Source organism: Pezoporus wallicus, unplaced genomic scaffold, assembly GCF_028554395.1.
Source record: "Pezoporus wallicus isolate ANWC-B61680 ecotype Strahan unplaced genomic scaffold, APGP_CSIRO_Pwel_v1 contig_2372, whole genome shotgun sequence".
In the NCBI taxonomy this organism is placed as follows: domain Eukaryota; kingdom Metazoa; phylum Chordata; class Aves; order Psittaciformes; family Psittacidae; genus Pezoporus; species Pezoporus wallicus.
In genome coordinates this window covers 372044-388547 of record NW_026635198.1, presented here as the reverse complement: position 1 = coordinate 388547, position 16504 = coordinate 372044, and the positions used below count along the sequence as shown (strand labels likewise).

Sequence of the window (16504 nt, the reverse complement as noted above, 5' to 3'; positions counted from 1 at the left end):
GCCTTGACCTGTTTTGGTTTAGGTAAAACCTATTTCCCTGAATAGGTGCCATCTGCAGCAAACTTTTCTTTTATTCTTAGCACACTTACATCATTTTTCTATGCAACTATCTTCAATTTACACACTGAAGCAGCAGGAATGCAGTAATATTTCAGAGCACATCATTTAGAGGTCTCTATAGCTCCTAGAAACCCAGATTTTGCCTCCAAAGAACTGTCTGCTACTGCTCTATTGTTATTAGTGTCTTATCAGAGAATGACTGTACCAGTCTTCAAAACTACATTAGAGTTCTATATCTATAAAGCCTATAATCATCTCACGAGCCAAGGGCTAAAATTTCTGGTTTCTATCAGGTGATATTTTAATCTGTGCCATTGAAGGACCATCTGTAGGAGCTTTTCCACCAGCTTGCTATTCCTCTGTGAGTAAATGAGTAAATGTCTATCCTCCTCAGAAAGGCAAGGCCTGTTCATCTGTGGCAGGACTCCTCCATGATGTGTTTGCAAGTTTATTCAGTGTATTTATTTTCTGCCAGATTATTTGGTTTTTTTGTTAGTAGGTTTTAGTGGATTAGGAGGAGTTTAATTTCCTTTTCATTTTAAACTATTTGGGTGAAGGAAACAGAGTTTGTCACTTTTAAGTGCCAAAGGGTAAAAATGTTGTGCTTTCTTTTCCCACACCTGAATTCTCACCACAGTCAAGTTCCTCTCTGTTGTGCAGACTTGTTTTGAGAGCTCATGCTACCCAGGGCTACTCTTCTTTCTCTGACAAAGACATATATTTTGCTTGAGGTTAGACCCCAGTCTCAGCTAAACCTCAGCTAAACCTCAATAGTTAGATCCACAGCCAGGAAATGATTAAAGGCAAATAATTAGCTGCCACTGTCTCACTGAGTTATACCACATCTTATGTATATAGGTAGCCACATTTGGAATCACCTACAGCTTGCATTTAAAATATATGGATTTGTTTTATGATAAAACCTGAAAAGTTTTAAATTCTCCAGTATAGAGGTCAAGCTAAGTAAGTTTCAAACACCTAATGCAGTTTTGTGTATTTCTCCTTGTTGCTGCACTTCACAGATACAGCATAATTTTTCAGGTGGCTTAATTTTAGGTGTCACCTTAAAAGGAAATTCTCTTTAAATGTTTTGGACCTAGTGAAACTCAAAGTTTAAATTTAGTCTGAGCACTTTTTACATTAGGATTTGGAGCTCCTCTGTTGTAGGAGGAGCTTTCCTTTCATTTAAAAGGTTATCCTACTAGCACTTCATATCCAAATAGCAGAAATTTCACTTGCAGTTATGAAAAAAAAATTAAGACAGAAAAATGTTATTAGTTTTAGCTACACTATGAAACAAAAAAAAATCAGACATTATAATATATGATCATACAATATCATAAGATACATAATACTGTGCACACATATATATGTACATGCATATATCTATACGATGAATCATTAATACAGGCTAAAGCATCATCTGATAAAAAAGAGAAATTATAGCACTTGGAGTGTCAAATTTGAGTTTTATAGGCATTTCAGTGTGTGGTACCAGTGAAAAAAAAAACCAAGTATAGCATATATATATAAATTATGTTTAATATAAGTATATAAAATCAGTATATTATAATGACAATATATCATGCATAATATTCATTATATAAGTTGGATAAATAAGAATGCTTGTCTTTCCTCATGGCAGCCTCCACCTCTCCCTTATTTTGCTGGTGTACCCTGTCCTGAGCCAATGCCTGCCTCAGAATCATGCTAAAGCTGCTTTCACCTCATATCAGCTTGTGCTGCTTGCATGTTGTTTCCATTTAAAATACCTTGGTGGTGTTATTTACCTTAATTATATGGGCAAGCAGACAACTCATGGCAGTGACAAAGTAGGGCATCAGATGGTAGTATACTGGCTGTAGTATATAGAATGTTCTATGGTACAGTAATGAATACTGCTTTGAAAAACTTTATCCCAGGGAGGTAAGCAACTTCATTTGCCTGAATGAGTGAGGACAAATACATAGAGTGGCCGATGAGGTACCTTTGCTTGCATAGCAAGAATGTGTTTGCTTGCCCATGCACCGGAAAACAGCAGACAACAGATATAGGTAGTAAAAGAAATTGTGAATACAGATTTTTCACAAATGGAAAGCCTAGAACTGGCTATAAGTCAGAGATAAATGCCAAGATCATAAAAATAATAGTTAAGACACTAATTTTTAGTGTGCAGGTCAATAAATAACACCCTTCAAAGCACAGAATCTCCACTTTCATTTTTTTTTCTCAAGACAGCAAGATACCAGTAATGATTTTTAGAGCACCAATGATCCAGATATCTCAGGGTATTTTTTTAGCAATAAAGAAGAAGTCAAGTAAAGCCAATAATAAACTGTTGCAATGCATTGTCTTTTTAGGAGCAGAGGCTGGCTCCCTCAAAAAAAAACAGCTGTAGAACACATTTGACTTCTGCCTGTGATTATTTCATAGGTAACATTAGTAAAATAATGTATTAGCATATAACTTGACTATAATTTGGGCAGTTATATACTTCTCAATGCAGAAAGAGTATGTTAGACAAGGACAGAATCCAGTTTTTGTCTTATTTATGGATTTAAATAACACAAGTGCAGTGAGGGCTTGGGGTGAAATCCAAAGCCTGAATATGAGGGCACATGAAGTTGGTTCATCTGAAGAGCTGAAGTTTGCCCTACTGCCTCAACTGCACTCTAGTACTTTCAGAAGAATGAAACAGTAGCAGATGTGGTTTCAGGGTGCTATTCCTGTTTTATTTCTTTGTATTACTGTGATAGCTCACGTTGTGAAGAGGTGAAGAGGTGAAGCTTTTGTTAGAAATCTTTTTCTTTTTTCCCATTTTATAATCTCCATTTCTGTCAGTTACAGTCATATTTCTAATTAGTATCAAACTGCCAAACTGAGGAGAAGTCAGGAAAACATGCTAAGTAATAATTATGGTGTCTCTTTCTTTTTCCCTTGTGTACATATATAACACTGCTTTTAAAAATAGGTCATACAGTGTATCTGCTCCTGTAGCTAGCTGTTTCTGAGGTTCCTGCTACCAATGCTCTATGCCTTCGTGTACATCTACTCAGCCCTGTTCAGGCATATGTGAATTTATACTGTGCCCTGTGCCAGACACAAGCAGTGCAGCTGCAGTTATCGCTGCTCAACATAAGCTGTGAGTTTTTTCAGCAAAGCCAACTTTCAGTTCTTTCAGCACAAGAATGAAGTGAGTTTGCATGAGCTTTGACAGGGTGAGCTGGCTTCTACCTACTGAGCAAAGAGCTCTGAGGTGCTGTGCACACAGCACAGATCTGCCTCAAACTTCATTTGGATTTGCATGAATCCTGGACCTGCTGGACTGGTCCTGGGATAAATCAATGCTGGTCATGCCATCTGGGCTCTGTAGCAGTACTACATGTGCCCTAAGTTGCTGGGTCATTTTGAGCTTCTTGTCAACCAACACCCCCAAGTCCTTTTCCTCAGGGGTGCTCTCAATCCATTCCCTGCCCAGCCTGTATTTGTGCTTGGGATTGCTCCGACCCAGATGCAGGACCTTGCACTTGGCATTGTTGAACTTCATGAAGCTGGCATTAGACCACCCCTCAAGCATATCAAGGTCCCTCTGGATGACATTCATTCCCTCCAGGGTATCAATCAAACCACACAGCTTGGTGTCATTGACAAACTTGCTGAGGGCGCACTCCATCTCACTGTCCATGTCATCGACAAAGATGTTGAACAGGATTGGTCCCAACACCAATCCTGTGTCCCTGAGGGGCACCATTTTTTGCCAGTCTCCCGTTGGACATTGAATCGTTAACCACAACTCTTTGCATGCAGCCATCCAGCCAGTTCTTTATCCACCAAGTGGTCCATCCATCAAATTGATATCTCTCCAGTTTAGAGACATGAATGTCATGTGGGACAGCGTAAAATATTTTGCACAAGTCCAGATAGATGACATGAGTTGTTCTTCCCTTATCTACCAACACTGTGGCCCCATCATAGAAGGCCATCAAATTGGTCAGGCACAATTTGCCCTTAGTGAAGCCATGCCAGCTGTCACCAACCACCTTGATATTTCCCATGTGCCTTAGTATGGTTTCCAGGAGGTCCATGATGCTGCTGGGCACTGGGGTGAGACTGACCTATAGTTCCCTGGGTCTTTCTTTTTTTACCTTTTAAAATGAGTGGATACTGTATCAGTCCTGGTCACACAAAAGAGCTTCCGGTAGCCCATTTTTGTATCAAAGCCTTCCAGTAAGAGGCACAGTTTGACAGGAAACAAGGCTCATTCTTTCTGCACATCTAGCTCTTCTTGCCCTTTCAGGACCAGAAAATCAGATATGCAAGAAAGCTGCCAAGTGCATGTCAATTTAGCTCCTATAGCGTCCCTGGTCTCATGTATTTTTCAGCCAAGACTATCTATCTTCGCTACTGCTGAAGTGAGAATCGCTTCTAACTGATGTGTGAGCCAGGAGAACACCCAGTCTACCCGGAGTTCACTGCCAATACATTGCATGAGACTTGTGGAGAGAGCAGAGCAGTCAGTCCTATAGTTGGGCTTTCAATAAAGCCTAAATAATATGTGCCGAGCACGTACAGCAGTATGACCAACAAAAGGCCCAATAATTTTTATACTGCTTCCTAGCTGTGGAATCTTTGCTACACAAAGAATTTTACAATCACAGAAAACTTATTGTAGGTTTTGGTACACAGGTGGAAGAAGATGAGCACAGGTAAAATTGTGCATTTGGTCCTATTATGTGCCAATTCATTTTCACACGGAAGCTGGCCTGGTTGTTTCAAAGTGGCAGTGGTCCAAGTGTGAAAGGGGACAATTATGTTTTAGTGGACTAGTTCAGATTTTGACAGAATCCAGGCAATTACAGGCCTCCAGGAAACCAGGATCTGAATCAACAGGATGTTTAAAATGGGATGGATTCAGCTTCAAACACCTGCATTTACAATGGGAGTGACTACATATAAGCCTGTTACAGTCACTGGAGAACTGCCCAGTTCAGTCAGTGGCATCCACACTTTTCAGCTCACCCTAAAATAGACACTTACATTTTTATGGATGCTAAATACACACCTGTAGCAAAGAATAGGCAAGAAAGTCTCTAGTTATACCCAAATCCTGCTGCCTAACGCTACTGCTTTGGTAAAAAAGGTTGCATATGCATATAGATCTTACTTAACAAAACAAACAACAATTCAGCCTGTATTTACAAGTCACTAGTTGCTACGTATCCAACATGGGCTTTTGGGGACAGGTCTACTTATCTCTAAGGTAGTAAAGAGATTTTATACATACTGAGACCAATCAGTGGAAGTAGTGGAAGAAGACCTACCTGAAGATGGCCTGCATGCTCAGCCAAGTTCTTTATTTCATCCCTAACAATATGGTTTACAATTTCTGGCCCCTGTACGTTACATGAATTTTAGAATTATCCTATATTCTTTGCTGAAACATTTCCAAAATACCATGCCAAATTATCCCTTCAGCTACACCTGCAAAACTTGTTTGACTGTCCTGTTTGTAGACTCCATCATGTTAACTCGATCAACAGCTACAGACTGCCATATCCTTTTTTATTTTTTAATCTATAAAGGCAATCTTCAAAAATAGGCATGCAGCTTTATCTCAATTCCTTTGTGCCTTTGTCGACTGAACAGGAGAGGAAACATTCAAAAAAGGCTTTCACAGAAAAGAGAGATGAAAAATAGAAAATGCAGATTTTAAATAGAATATATATAGATATATGTGTGCTGTAAAATGCCAACCAGACCATACAGATTCAAATACAAGACCATCAAGCTTTCTGAAGACTGAGGGGATTCTCTGCTGAGAATCTGCCCTATTGTCTATCACAAACACCTTGTGCCAACAATTGAGGACAGAAGGGAAATGACTGACTATACTCTTCCCTCTGACTTTCACAACAGTTACGTGAGACAATTACTTGTAGAAGTAGATGCAGACCAGAAACCATTGTCTGTCAATCCTGGATGTAGACAATATCTGAAAGATTTAAAATTATAAAGGAAATCAGTTCATGTGTTATTTAAATTTAGACTTGATCGAGCACTTTTTGCAGTCAAAGTTCTATAAAAACAAATCTTCACCATCTTCCCATAACTCAAGGGTAGTAGGGCTCTCTGGCACGGGATAACTCCACAGTACCAGGATGTCTGCTAGAGTGGTTAAAAGGAGCTTTGCAAGAGCTGGTTCTTTATGGCCATGCACCATAGGACAAAAATTGTAGTCTAATGAAGTCAAGGGTCCCCACCAGGCACCAGCAATATTTTAGTAACAGCTTGCATGCATGTTCTTCCTCCATGAAAAGTGCAAGTTAGCATTAGCTCACCAAGGGGCAAGCTACCTTGTGATGCTGGGAGATAAGAGCATGCACATGGGCAATAACTGCAAAGTATAAGTTGTGCAGAATGAATTCCTGAACTGTTCTGTTGAATTCTTAGGTGTTGCCATAGCTTTGCTAATCCTTTTAAAAATATCAGGTTTGGAAAAATTAAGCTTACTAGGAAAGTCTAACATATATATAATATTCTAGCTATTACCCCATCAACTGGAACCTCTTTAAATCCAGTTGAGGATGCTTACTCCACCTGAAATTTAAACCAGCCTAGACAACCTATCAGTGGAACTACACAAGCTGAGTTTCAATTGACCTAAGGTTTTGCTCACAGAATGCTGACTATCTTGCACACCAATAAAGGAAACTGCAAACCGCTTCATTTTGTACTGTAACTAGCACAGAATCACTCTTCAGATGAGGAGAGCTTTTTGTCAATACTGGCCCACAGCCATACTGTTTCCATAAACCTGACTGCTGCAGAAATGAACTTTTTAAAGACCACAGTGACTAGTTTCAGTCTGAACTGGGTTATTACACAGATGATAGTGGCTGGTTTTATGCAAACCTTATCTAAATTAGGGTGAACATTACTAACACCGGAACAGAATCCTCACTTCGCTAATTTATGGGTAGCAAAGGTGAAGTTTCAAGTAAACTAAATATCAACCATCAGCAAAACTGCATAGTCCAGGACAGACATAAGAAATGTGAAGGAAGATATTTACAGTTAGTTTTACTACTTAGCTACTTCTGAAGAAAGAGTACAGCATTTCCTTGTGGTGTTTCTTTGCCTCTCACCTGTACATTTAGATTTCACACTAAGTCTTTCTTGTTGAATCTTGGAAACTGCTTACTTGCAGTCTCAGGCTGGAGAAGAGAAGCACTCTCTAAGAAGGCAGAAAAGATAGGATTACTTTTCTTCTCTTTTGATAAAGATGCTTTTATCTAGATTGATATAGCTAACAAGCTCAACAGACAGGTACTCCTCCACTACACTAAAGATGGTAATGCTTCTACATTTTTCTTACTGATAAGAGGTTTTTTACCTCTCAATGTGAAATCCTTGTGGAGAGAATACACTCTTGTTTTGCCTTGCCCTAACTATTTGAGGTCAGAGCTACAACCACCATAAGGCTTACTTTGACTATGTGTACTAAGAGAAAGACTGAAGTGTGTCTCCACAAGAGTTTTTGATTAATACAGTGATTATAATGTAACTCTTTCATTGTAAAAAATGTGCCATATTTTGCAGTGAAGGCATACATATTGTTTTCTATGCTCTTTATCTGAATAATATTCGGTGAAAAATAAGAAATAGAGAACAGTTTATTTTTCTAAAGCGAAATGTCATAGAAGGTCAAGAATACTGCAGCTAGTAAGATGTTTTCAGATTTGTTTTGTTTGCTCAAAGTACTTGTACGCATAAGTGCACAGAGTGTAAAAGTCTCATTTCCCAGATGTATTTACTCTTAAAAGAAGAGAAGCTAAAGACTAGCATGAAATAATGCCTTGTGGTAACATAACTATGGGCTCAGCAACAGTTTCTGATCTTTGCAATATACTAAGAACAAAACAGCAGAAACAGAAAAAAGAAATGGGCAAAAAGAACATGGAAGGCCAACTACAAAGAAGTTTCTTAGAAGACTTGGGTTCAGATCTTGACTGAGGGAACCAAACCCTTGGCTTTTAGAGATGTAAACCCACAAGCTAAAATTTGCCTGAAAGTTTATTGCAAGGGTGAGAAAGAACCATCCAGAAAAAAATCTGCAGCCTCTTTCAGTAAAGCCCCTGTTCAGTTTAAGGAACATGCAGTCAGAGATGCACTCATTTACATTCCTCAGTTTGGTGAACAAGCATCTGCAGAAGTGTTTCTCTGAATTGCATCAATGATGATTTAGGAACAATAACTGAAATGTGTTACAGAAGGGCACTTTTTCTTCTTGTCTCTGATATTAAACCCCTTACTCTATCTAGGAATCAAAGCGTTTGTCACTTTTCCTACAATTCAAGATGACTGCCTCCTGGCTCCTTTCCTTCTGGGTCCCTTCTTCTCCTCATACTCAGTCTACAATAGAAATTAAGTGTCTGTTGGTTGTTCTTGTCTAATATTCTTTCATCTCACTAGCAATTCAGACAGTTCTGAAGGAGCTGAATCCCCAGCAGGAGCAATACACACTGAAGGTCACTGAGTTTTCTCCAGTGTTAGCTACATTAAGGTAGACATAAACTAGCCTCACACTTTTGCTTTTTTTACTGCTTTGTAATAATATAAAACTGAACATGTAGAAAATTTATTAAAAAAATAAAAACAAAAAATGCACTCTTTTGAGAGACAAAATATATTCTTCAGCCACATTTGCATTCATTAAAAACTGTTGATATTATTTCTCTAAATGCTTACAATAAAATCTGTGCTTTCATTGTGCTTCATTCTGAACCTGTTTGCAATTCAGTTGAAATTGCATTTCAGTTTGCAGGTTTTTCCTTTAATCTGAAACAAGCCATCCCATAGCCTTCAGCCGGAAGGGTGAGTTTCCAAAAGTGTAACTATATCAAAGAATTTATGAATTTTTGATATTTTTTTTTCTTCTACACAATAGTGCTTTGACAAATAGTGAACCAAAAACTATGAAGCAGAATAAGTTTTGGATGGCTGTCTGCTGCATGAGAAGTTCTGAGGTTTTTAATTCCATCTCAAATCACAAAACAAATTATAAAAATTTTTATAAAACAGTAATTCTGGTTTTCACTAAGCTCACAGGCTTTTCAGTCTTTCTCACATGTGCACTTGACCAACAACAGGAAAAGAATAGATGCAAGAGAGGAAACACATCAGTTTAATTTAGTAGTCCCCTAAAACAGAAGTAGACACATCTTTATTGCTACTGTTCCATGGCAAAGAAATAATACTCTTCTGATTTTTTACTGCTTGATGTTTGGTATAACCTTTAGTGTTTTGTCATCTTTTGTCAATTACAGAGAAAGGAATTACTGTTTCTGTCAAAAAGGCACCAAGCAGCTGTCACCTTCGCTTACAGTTACAGCTTGGATGAAAACCTGTGCTACTGAATTTCTAAGTAAGTGAGATTTCTGTGCAGAGTGCCATGAGCCAGTGAGAAGACAAGTGAAAAAATCCTACCTGGATTTAGCAAGCAATACTTTAGAGGCTGTAGGTGCTCTTGGTACTAATATAAAACTAAAATACATCCAACCACTAAATGTTTCAGAAATGAGGCCAGCGGAAGAGCTTAACATTTTCTCTTTGTATCTCAGAAGCTTGGGGACTGATGTAAATAGTAGTAAGACAGGATCTCCTCACTTGAAGAATCCTCACTGAGTTTTTGTTTCAGTTTACCTGTATATTCATTTGTTGTAGTTTAAATATAGCTTTCTCCAACATAAAAGCAAAAGCATATCTTTCTAACGGGGATATTTATGTAATAAGACTATATTTTTACATATTATGGATTTGAAACCTTAGCTGAGAGTTTATTTTTTACAGTCCATGGTTTTTTAGAATCCATGCAGGCTCCACTGATTTGAATTGAAAATCTGAAATTGAAAGGAAGCAACTCATAAAATGTAAGGAGAATCTAAAACTCATAAAAATTACTTTCTCGTTTGATTTATGACATTTTTAAGTTAAACAACAAGATGCAAACAGAGACGTGGTTGTAGTGGGGGAAGAACATAAAATTACCCTGAACAAGATGAAAATATAAATACAGTATTAACTAAACCCAAATAGATGCAATAATGGGAGAGGTAAAGTACGTTAATGTGACATTGTGGTTCCAGCAGCTTGTGGTTCCAGCAGCATTTAAAAGCAAAGCATCACAAATAAGGGTGACTCAGAGCAGGGATTTTGCTAGCCCAGTAATCCTGAACAAGGAATTCAGAATTAGAGCCCCAGAAGGATTTGGCAAAAGGAAAGACAAAGTTTGAAGAAGAATTTTCTGCACTACGCATCTCCTGAAGAGGCTTCTTGCTCTCAAGAGTGACTTGCAACAAGTCTTGTTTACTCTGTATGCCCTGCAGAAGACACTAGCAAACCATTGCATCATTCTTACTTTGCTCCTTCTGATAGACATCTTCCTTACTATGCAGATTGGAGACTACGCCAAGGGTACATACCCTTTTTGGAGAGCTCTTGTAGGCACTTGAACACAAAGTCTGGTGCCTTTCAAGCCCTGTTCAAAGGGTGCCTAAATTTGAGAGGCACTTGTGTTTTACTGATCATAGTACTCCACAAAGGCATAAAAAGGCCTTTAGCCAGGCCATGACACAGTTTTCATTACTGCAGAAAAAGCAAGTTTAGAACAAAATAGATTTCTGATCAGCACTAATCCAAACCTGAACATAAGAGGTATTCAATAGCTTTATAACCAGTGTGACAGACTTAATGGAAATTTTCACCTACTCCTACCTCCCAAGTACATGCAATTTCTATTGGAACAGTATCTAGGGTTGAGATCCCTTATCCTGCGAGAACAAATATCTTTCACTTACAAAGGCTTATTAATAGAGCTCTGTAGGTACTTTCATGTAAATAAAAAAAATCTGTTTTGAGAAATTTTAGGGTTGTTAGGCACAAAGGGGTGCCACTTGGGAAGGATTTTTGAGGAAATAAAGTTCATGAATATGTATTTACTATAGTAAGTCATAGATAAAAGAGTTGAAATAGAAGTATTAAGGTTTTTTTCCAAGAGCTTTGTGTCAGTGAGCCATTTTTCAAGTTCCCCTGAAAACTGAAGATTAGTTTCATTCTTGATATAGCTCCACTGACAAGAACAAAATTTCATTTGCAATGGATTTGGCTCAAAGGGCTTCTTGCAGATGTGATCATGTGATGTGCTCATTACTTGCAACATGTTTGCTTTGTTTCACACGTGTGATATATTATGAACACATCTCTGATTGCTTTGCAATTCCTATTTTCTTGTGCCTTTTCTCGGGCTTCCAACAGCTCAGCTGGAAGCTCTTGGAAGACTGGCAACATTAGTTAACATCCTTTGTTCGATACTGACTCTCCTTCTGAATATTTCTAGCTGACATTTGAAGCACTATGTCAGATTGATCAGATCAAGAAACAACAGAAATAAGCCCCCACTGAGCTTCTTGCTGCTGTAGCTATACTTTTTCCAGGTCTGCACTCCTTTTATTTTTAGAGTTAAGTATATCTTTACTGCACGATAGCTTTCAGTAGACTTCACCTTCACCAGGTATCAGGAATCACCAACAGCTATTTTGTGAAAGGTCTAGCAAGTTACTCAGTAAGAGCCTCTGTCAGAAATCACATTTTTTGTCAGAATGGTTACTTCCAGCTAGTCAGCAGCACCAAGAAAAGAAGAACTTCATCAAAGTAAGCATGCATGCATAAGGCACATTGAGGCATGAGTTCTTGCTTGCAGCTGCTAAAATGCTACTATGCTGTATGAAATAAATGAGCTAAACCATAACTATTGTGTCTGCCAAGAAAGATCTATATAGGCCAGCCAGTGAAAGAACGGTTTTACTTTGCAGACTGCAAAACTGAATTCAATTTTTCCAAATTACAGGTGATGCCAGAAAGACCATTGCAAACAGAACATTTTTTAACAACTTAAATCTTGCAGAAATTGAAACTCAATAGCTGTTCTTTGCTGTTCTTTTTGTTAGAAGAGGGTTTGTTACTTCTGTAGGCCTGGTCCCTTCAGCCTGCAAACCAGTCCAAGCAAATGCAATCTGTCCCTTGTTCTTAATTATACATGGTGGTTTTTATTTATTCTCTTTATGTCATGAATATACCAACAGTAATTGATTGCATGTTCTCCTTCTCTCATTGGAAATAAAAGAAATATAAAAATATATAATCTGTCAAACTACACAAGGGTTTTGGTGGTTTTTTTTTTAGTTTGATTAATAGAAGTACATTCTTAATTTCTGTTTTGACATTTCTTTTCTCTCTTGACATTTGTCCTCTAGGTTTCTAAGCCAAGTGTTCATGATATGATCCAGTGGGTTTATAGGGATCAACATCCACCTTGTGAATAATGGTTAAAAACGGATCCCACCTGGACAGTGAAACACTGGCAATGCTTCAGAATAAAGCTATCTCCATCACCCTTCCAGTTGTGTATACACTGGTGGCTTTGATCAGCATCCCTGGCAACTTGTTCTCCCTTTGGGTACTCTGCTGGCACATCAAACCCAAAACACCTTCAGTTATCTTCATGATCAACCTAAGCATCACGGATCTCATGCTCGCCAGCTGCTTTCCCTTCCAGATTTCTTATCACATCCAAAGCAATCACTGGACCTTTGGCAAGACTCTTTGCAGCCTTGTGACTGTGATGTTCTACTCCAACATGTATTCTTCCATACTGACCATGACCTGCATCAGCATTGAGCGGTACATGGGTGTGGTATATCCCATGAAGTTGATTAAGTGGAGAAGAAAAAGATATGCCCTGGCTGCCTGCCTAGGCATGTGGATGTTCTTGTTACTGGCCTTCTACCCGCTAGAAAGCACGGATCTGACCTACGAAGTGAAGGAATTGGGGATTATAACCTGTTTCGATGTCCTCAAGTGGGATATGCTGCCCAACTTTGCAGCCTGGGTAGCCTTTCTCCTCACACTATTTGTCGTGCTCTTCCTCATCCCTTTTGTTTTAACAGTTGGGTGCTATATTGGCATAATTCGGAAGCTTATTCAGACATCGAGCAGATATGGTAACAGGCAGAAGACTAGATCCATATACCTGGCGATAATAGTCCTTCTGGTATTTGTCACCTGCTTTGCCCCCAATAACTTTATCCTACTTGTGCACATGATCATCCGCCTGTTTTATGGCAGGAGTTTGTACCCTGCCTACAAGCTCACCTTATGCTTCAGTTGCCTGAACAACTGCATAGATCCCTTCATTTATTATTTTGCATGCAAAGAATTTTACCAGAAATTCATGGAAGTGTTTCGCCCTAAGGTCCTGCTCAGCGACAGTTTGGAAACCAGAAGGGAAAGCTTATTCTCTGGAAGAACCATGTCAGCCAGGTCGATGTCAAGTGGACCTATGGATGGGTTAGAGGGAGTAAAGGTCTATTTGCAAAGGCGAGAGAGTGTTTTTTAGCCTTAGAGATCCCTAGAAGAAAGGCATGAGATCCATGAGTAGACACAGAAAACATTTCTTTTTGAATAGCTACCCTCAAAATACCTTGCTCCAGTGACAGACCTCAAGCCATACTTGTATTGTACTTCAGTATTTTCTGCCAAGAAATGGAAGCATTGGAGGAACTGAGTTTATTCAAGAAGGCACTGAAGCAAATCCAGTATTGATTAATAAGTGTTGGCCTGGAATTAGCCCTACTGCATGAAAGCAAGGGATAAGTTTAGAACAAAAAATAATTCCAGGTTGTGTGACCTCAGTGTTTAACCAAAGGCTTGTGATTCTCGGTGAATGTGAAATATTACTGTATATGAACTACAGCATACACTGAAGTTGGATTTGGGGTGAGTTATTTTTATAAGCAATGCGCTGAGTTTTTTATTTGTGGGTTTGGTTTTCTGTTTGTTTTGTTGAATTGTTTTTTGTTTTTTTTTTTAATGTACTGCTTACTCTCTTGTATTTCTACAAAAGAATGAGAAAAATGGCTCGTCATTCTACCATTAATGCATAATGCATACCCACTGTGAATTTACCACAACAGTCGCCCAACTGTTTATCAGAACCAAACCACAGTAACCTTTTAAAAGGTTACGTTGACTTACTTATTTCAATTTTAAACAGCAAAATATCTCATACAATGAAAGGAAAGCAAGAGCTAGTAGTTTAAGACTACTTCAGCTTCTGAATGGATATTTTCATTTGTTGAAGTTATTAATTTCTCAGGACAGTGGGGAGCAGTTGATTTAAGAAAACAGATATTTTTCACATTGACCTACTACAGTAACAATGCTGCTGCTCTTATGCGATTGGTATTAACATGTCATTTTCAGGCTATAGACAGAAGCACCATCCCCCTCAGCAGAGAATTTAGCTTTATATAGTGTACAGGCAGCAACTTTACCTTTTTTACGGTGATAGTGTTGATTATTAACCAGATTTTCAGCTGGATATACAAGAATTCAACCACAGACTGGAGTGATTCTGTGTCAGCAGCAACTAGCTAAAACCCTGTTCCTATGGCCAGATGTCAAAAATGTACTTCTTTCAAGTAGATAAACAGAAAGAAAAAGGAAAAAAAAAAATGAAAGCAAGGCTTGAGGATGGGAGAAGGACCAAGTACGCTGGAAACAGGTTATGGCAGGTTGATGTGCAGTCCTGTGTTTGGGACTCCACTCTGAAATATCCTTCTCCAGCTTGTTTGCATATACTATGTCATGGTTTAATCATTCTCACAACTCAAGAACTGCCTACGTGCTTGGAAAGACAACTGCTACAGAATATGCGCTGGGGACAGAACAAGGGAAAGTTTTTTCTGTAGTCTTTACAGCTTTTTACATGCCTTTGGGCCTCACTGGCAGAGAAGAGTCAATAAACACCTGGCAGCACCAGATGAGCTCCCCCTCACAAGCAAGAGAAAGCTATATGGTATCCTTTTGTGCACTGTCACTCCACCCAGTGCTGAGTATGAGGCTGTCTTCGACATCGTGGACAGTTGGTTCAGACATCACATGCTAGGTCTGCCTTGAGCAGGCCTGTAGTGATTTCTGAGTTCCTGTGCCTAAGTAAAAGGCAACACTCAAGGCCCTTAAAATCTGACTTTTTTCTTTGTGTACGACATGGTTAAGGCACAGTTTTATACCACTAATCACCATGAGTTTCTTCATGATAGAAGCTGGATAACCACAAAAGAAACAGTAAAATATTTGTATGTCCTATATTCTGCTAAAGTATAGTCAGTTACTGGAGAAGGATAAATGTGAGCAGACCTAGGACTACCTTTTAAAAGCCATCTGAAGTGTTTTGTCACATTTCACAGTATTGGTTTTAATTGATCTGCACTTTTTCTGCCCACAAGGCCAGCCCTAGCGATATAAAACCTGTCCAAACCTTTCCATCAATTTGCCTGGAAGCTACCCTGCGCTACCAGCCTCTGTGCTGTGTGCATATGTGTCGTGAGATGAACTTGCTACTTTAAATCACCTCACATGTGCTAAAAGGCAGTCCACTGAATATGTTTCTGCATGAGTCCACCTTGCTGTGCAAGCCCCTTCACCATCCACTTTCACAGAATTCCAGCTTTCTCACTACAAAAACCGTTTTCAGCATTTTGCTGTGGCAGGAACATTTTCGGAGGTTATACTGAAATCTCTCTCCTCAAAATTTATCTTTTTTTTTTTTTTTTTTAGCATGCAAGTATTTTTACAATGAAAATCATTACTTGTCCTAGCTCTAAGGCAAATTTTGAACCTGTTTTATCTTGAACCTGATCTTCAAGCACCTAGTGCCTCCTAAAACATGCTGCTATGTGCCTGATCTGCAACTGACACCAAACAGAGCCAAAAGGGCAGAAACTGCACTTTGGACATCATCTGCTATGTTTCGAAAAATACTGAACTGCTCCTTTTGCAAGAGAGAAAAGATGCTCACAAATGACTGAAAATGTTCTTCTCTCCAGCCTCACCCAGCTCTTCATAGCCCTTCATACCTCTTCCGACATTGTCTAAAAGGGAAGAGGAAGGATTGCTCATTCAGGTACCTCTTTCTGCCATTTTACCAGCTAGCTTTTAGTCAGATCAGATTAGGAAAAATTCCCATTTGAGTGTGATTATTCCTTGAGAAAGGAATATCTAAATGAACCCAACAACAGCAATCTTTTAAGTCCCATGGTGTATACTGTGAAGTTTTGAAGAGTTTTTTTAGAGATGAGGAGAAGAAATTGTTTTTTAAAGTGTTCTTTGACACTGGGGCATGTCCTACTGGGGCATCATAAGGTAGCAAGACTTCTACCCTCCTTGGTCAATGGGTGTGAGTTGACATACATGTATGTACATATAAACATGTACATGTATATGGAGATTGCCATTTTAGAGGTTATTGAGGAGTTCGTGACTATATTGCCTTTGGCGTAGGGAATATGGGTCCTGAGCAACATGCTTACTTAGTTGCCTCTGTGTT

General features: G+C 38.8%; 1 protein-coding gene across 7 annotated transcripts in view; it reads left to right on the top strand.

Annotated features, from left to right (window-relative positions):
• Window positions 1-13951, top strand: part of P2RY8 (P2Y receptor family member 8) — a 30768-nt gene extending 16817 nt beyond the window's left edge. For 4 of the 7 annotated variants that reach the window (XM_057411754.1, XM_057411746.1, XM_057411709.1 and 1 more), the window contains exons 3-4: window positions 8533-8623; window positions 12372-13951. In XM_057411754.1, coding sequence (XP_057267737.1) covers window positions 12440-13513 — 1074 coding nt within the window. In that variant the 5' untranslated portion in view covers window positions 8533-8623; window positions 12372-12439 and the 3' untranslated portion in view covers window positions 13514-13951. The remainder of the gene's footprint in view (window positions 1-8532; window positions 8624-12371) is intronic. The other 3 variants (XM_057411764.1, XM_057411739.1, XM_057411718.1) reach the window with 1 other exon arrangement.
• Window positions 13952-16504: the final 2553 nt, after the last annotated feature.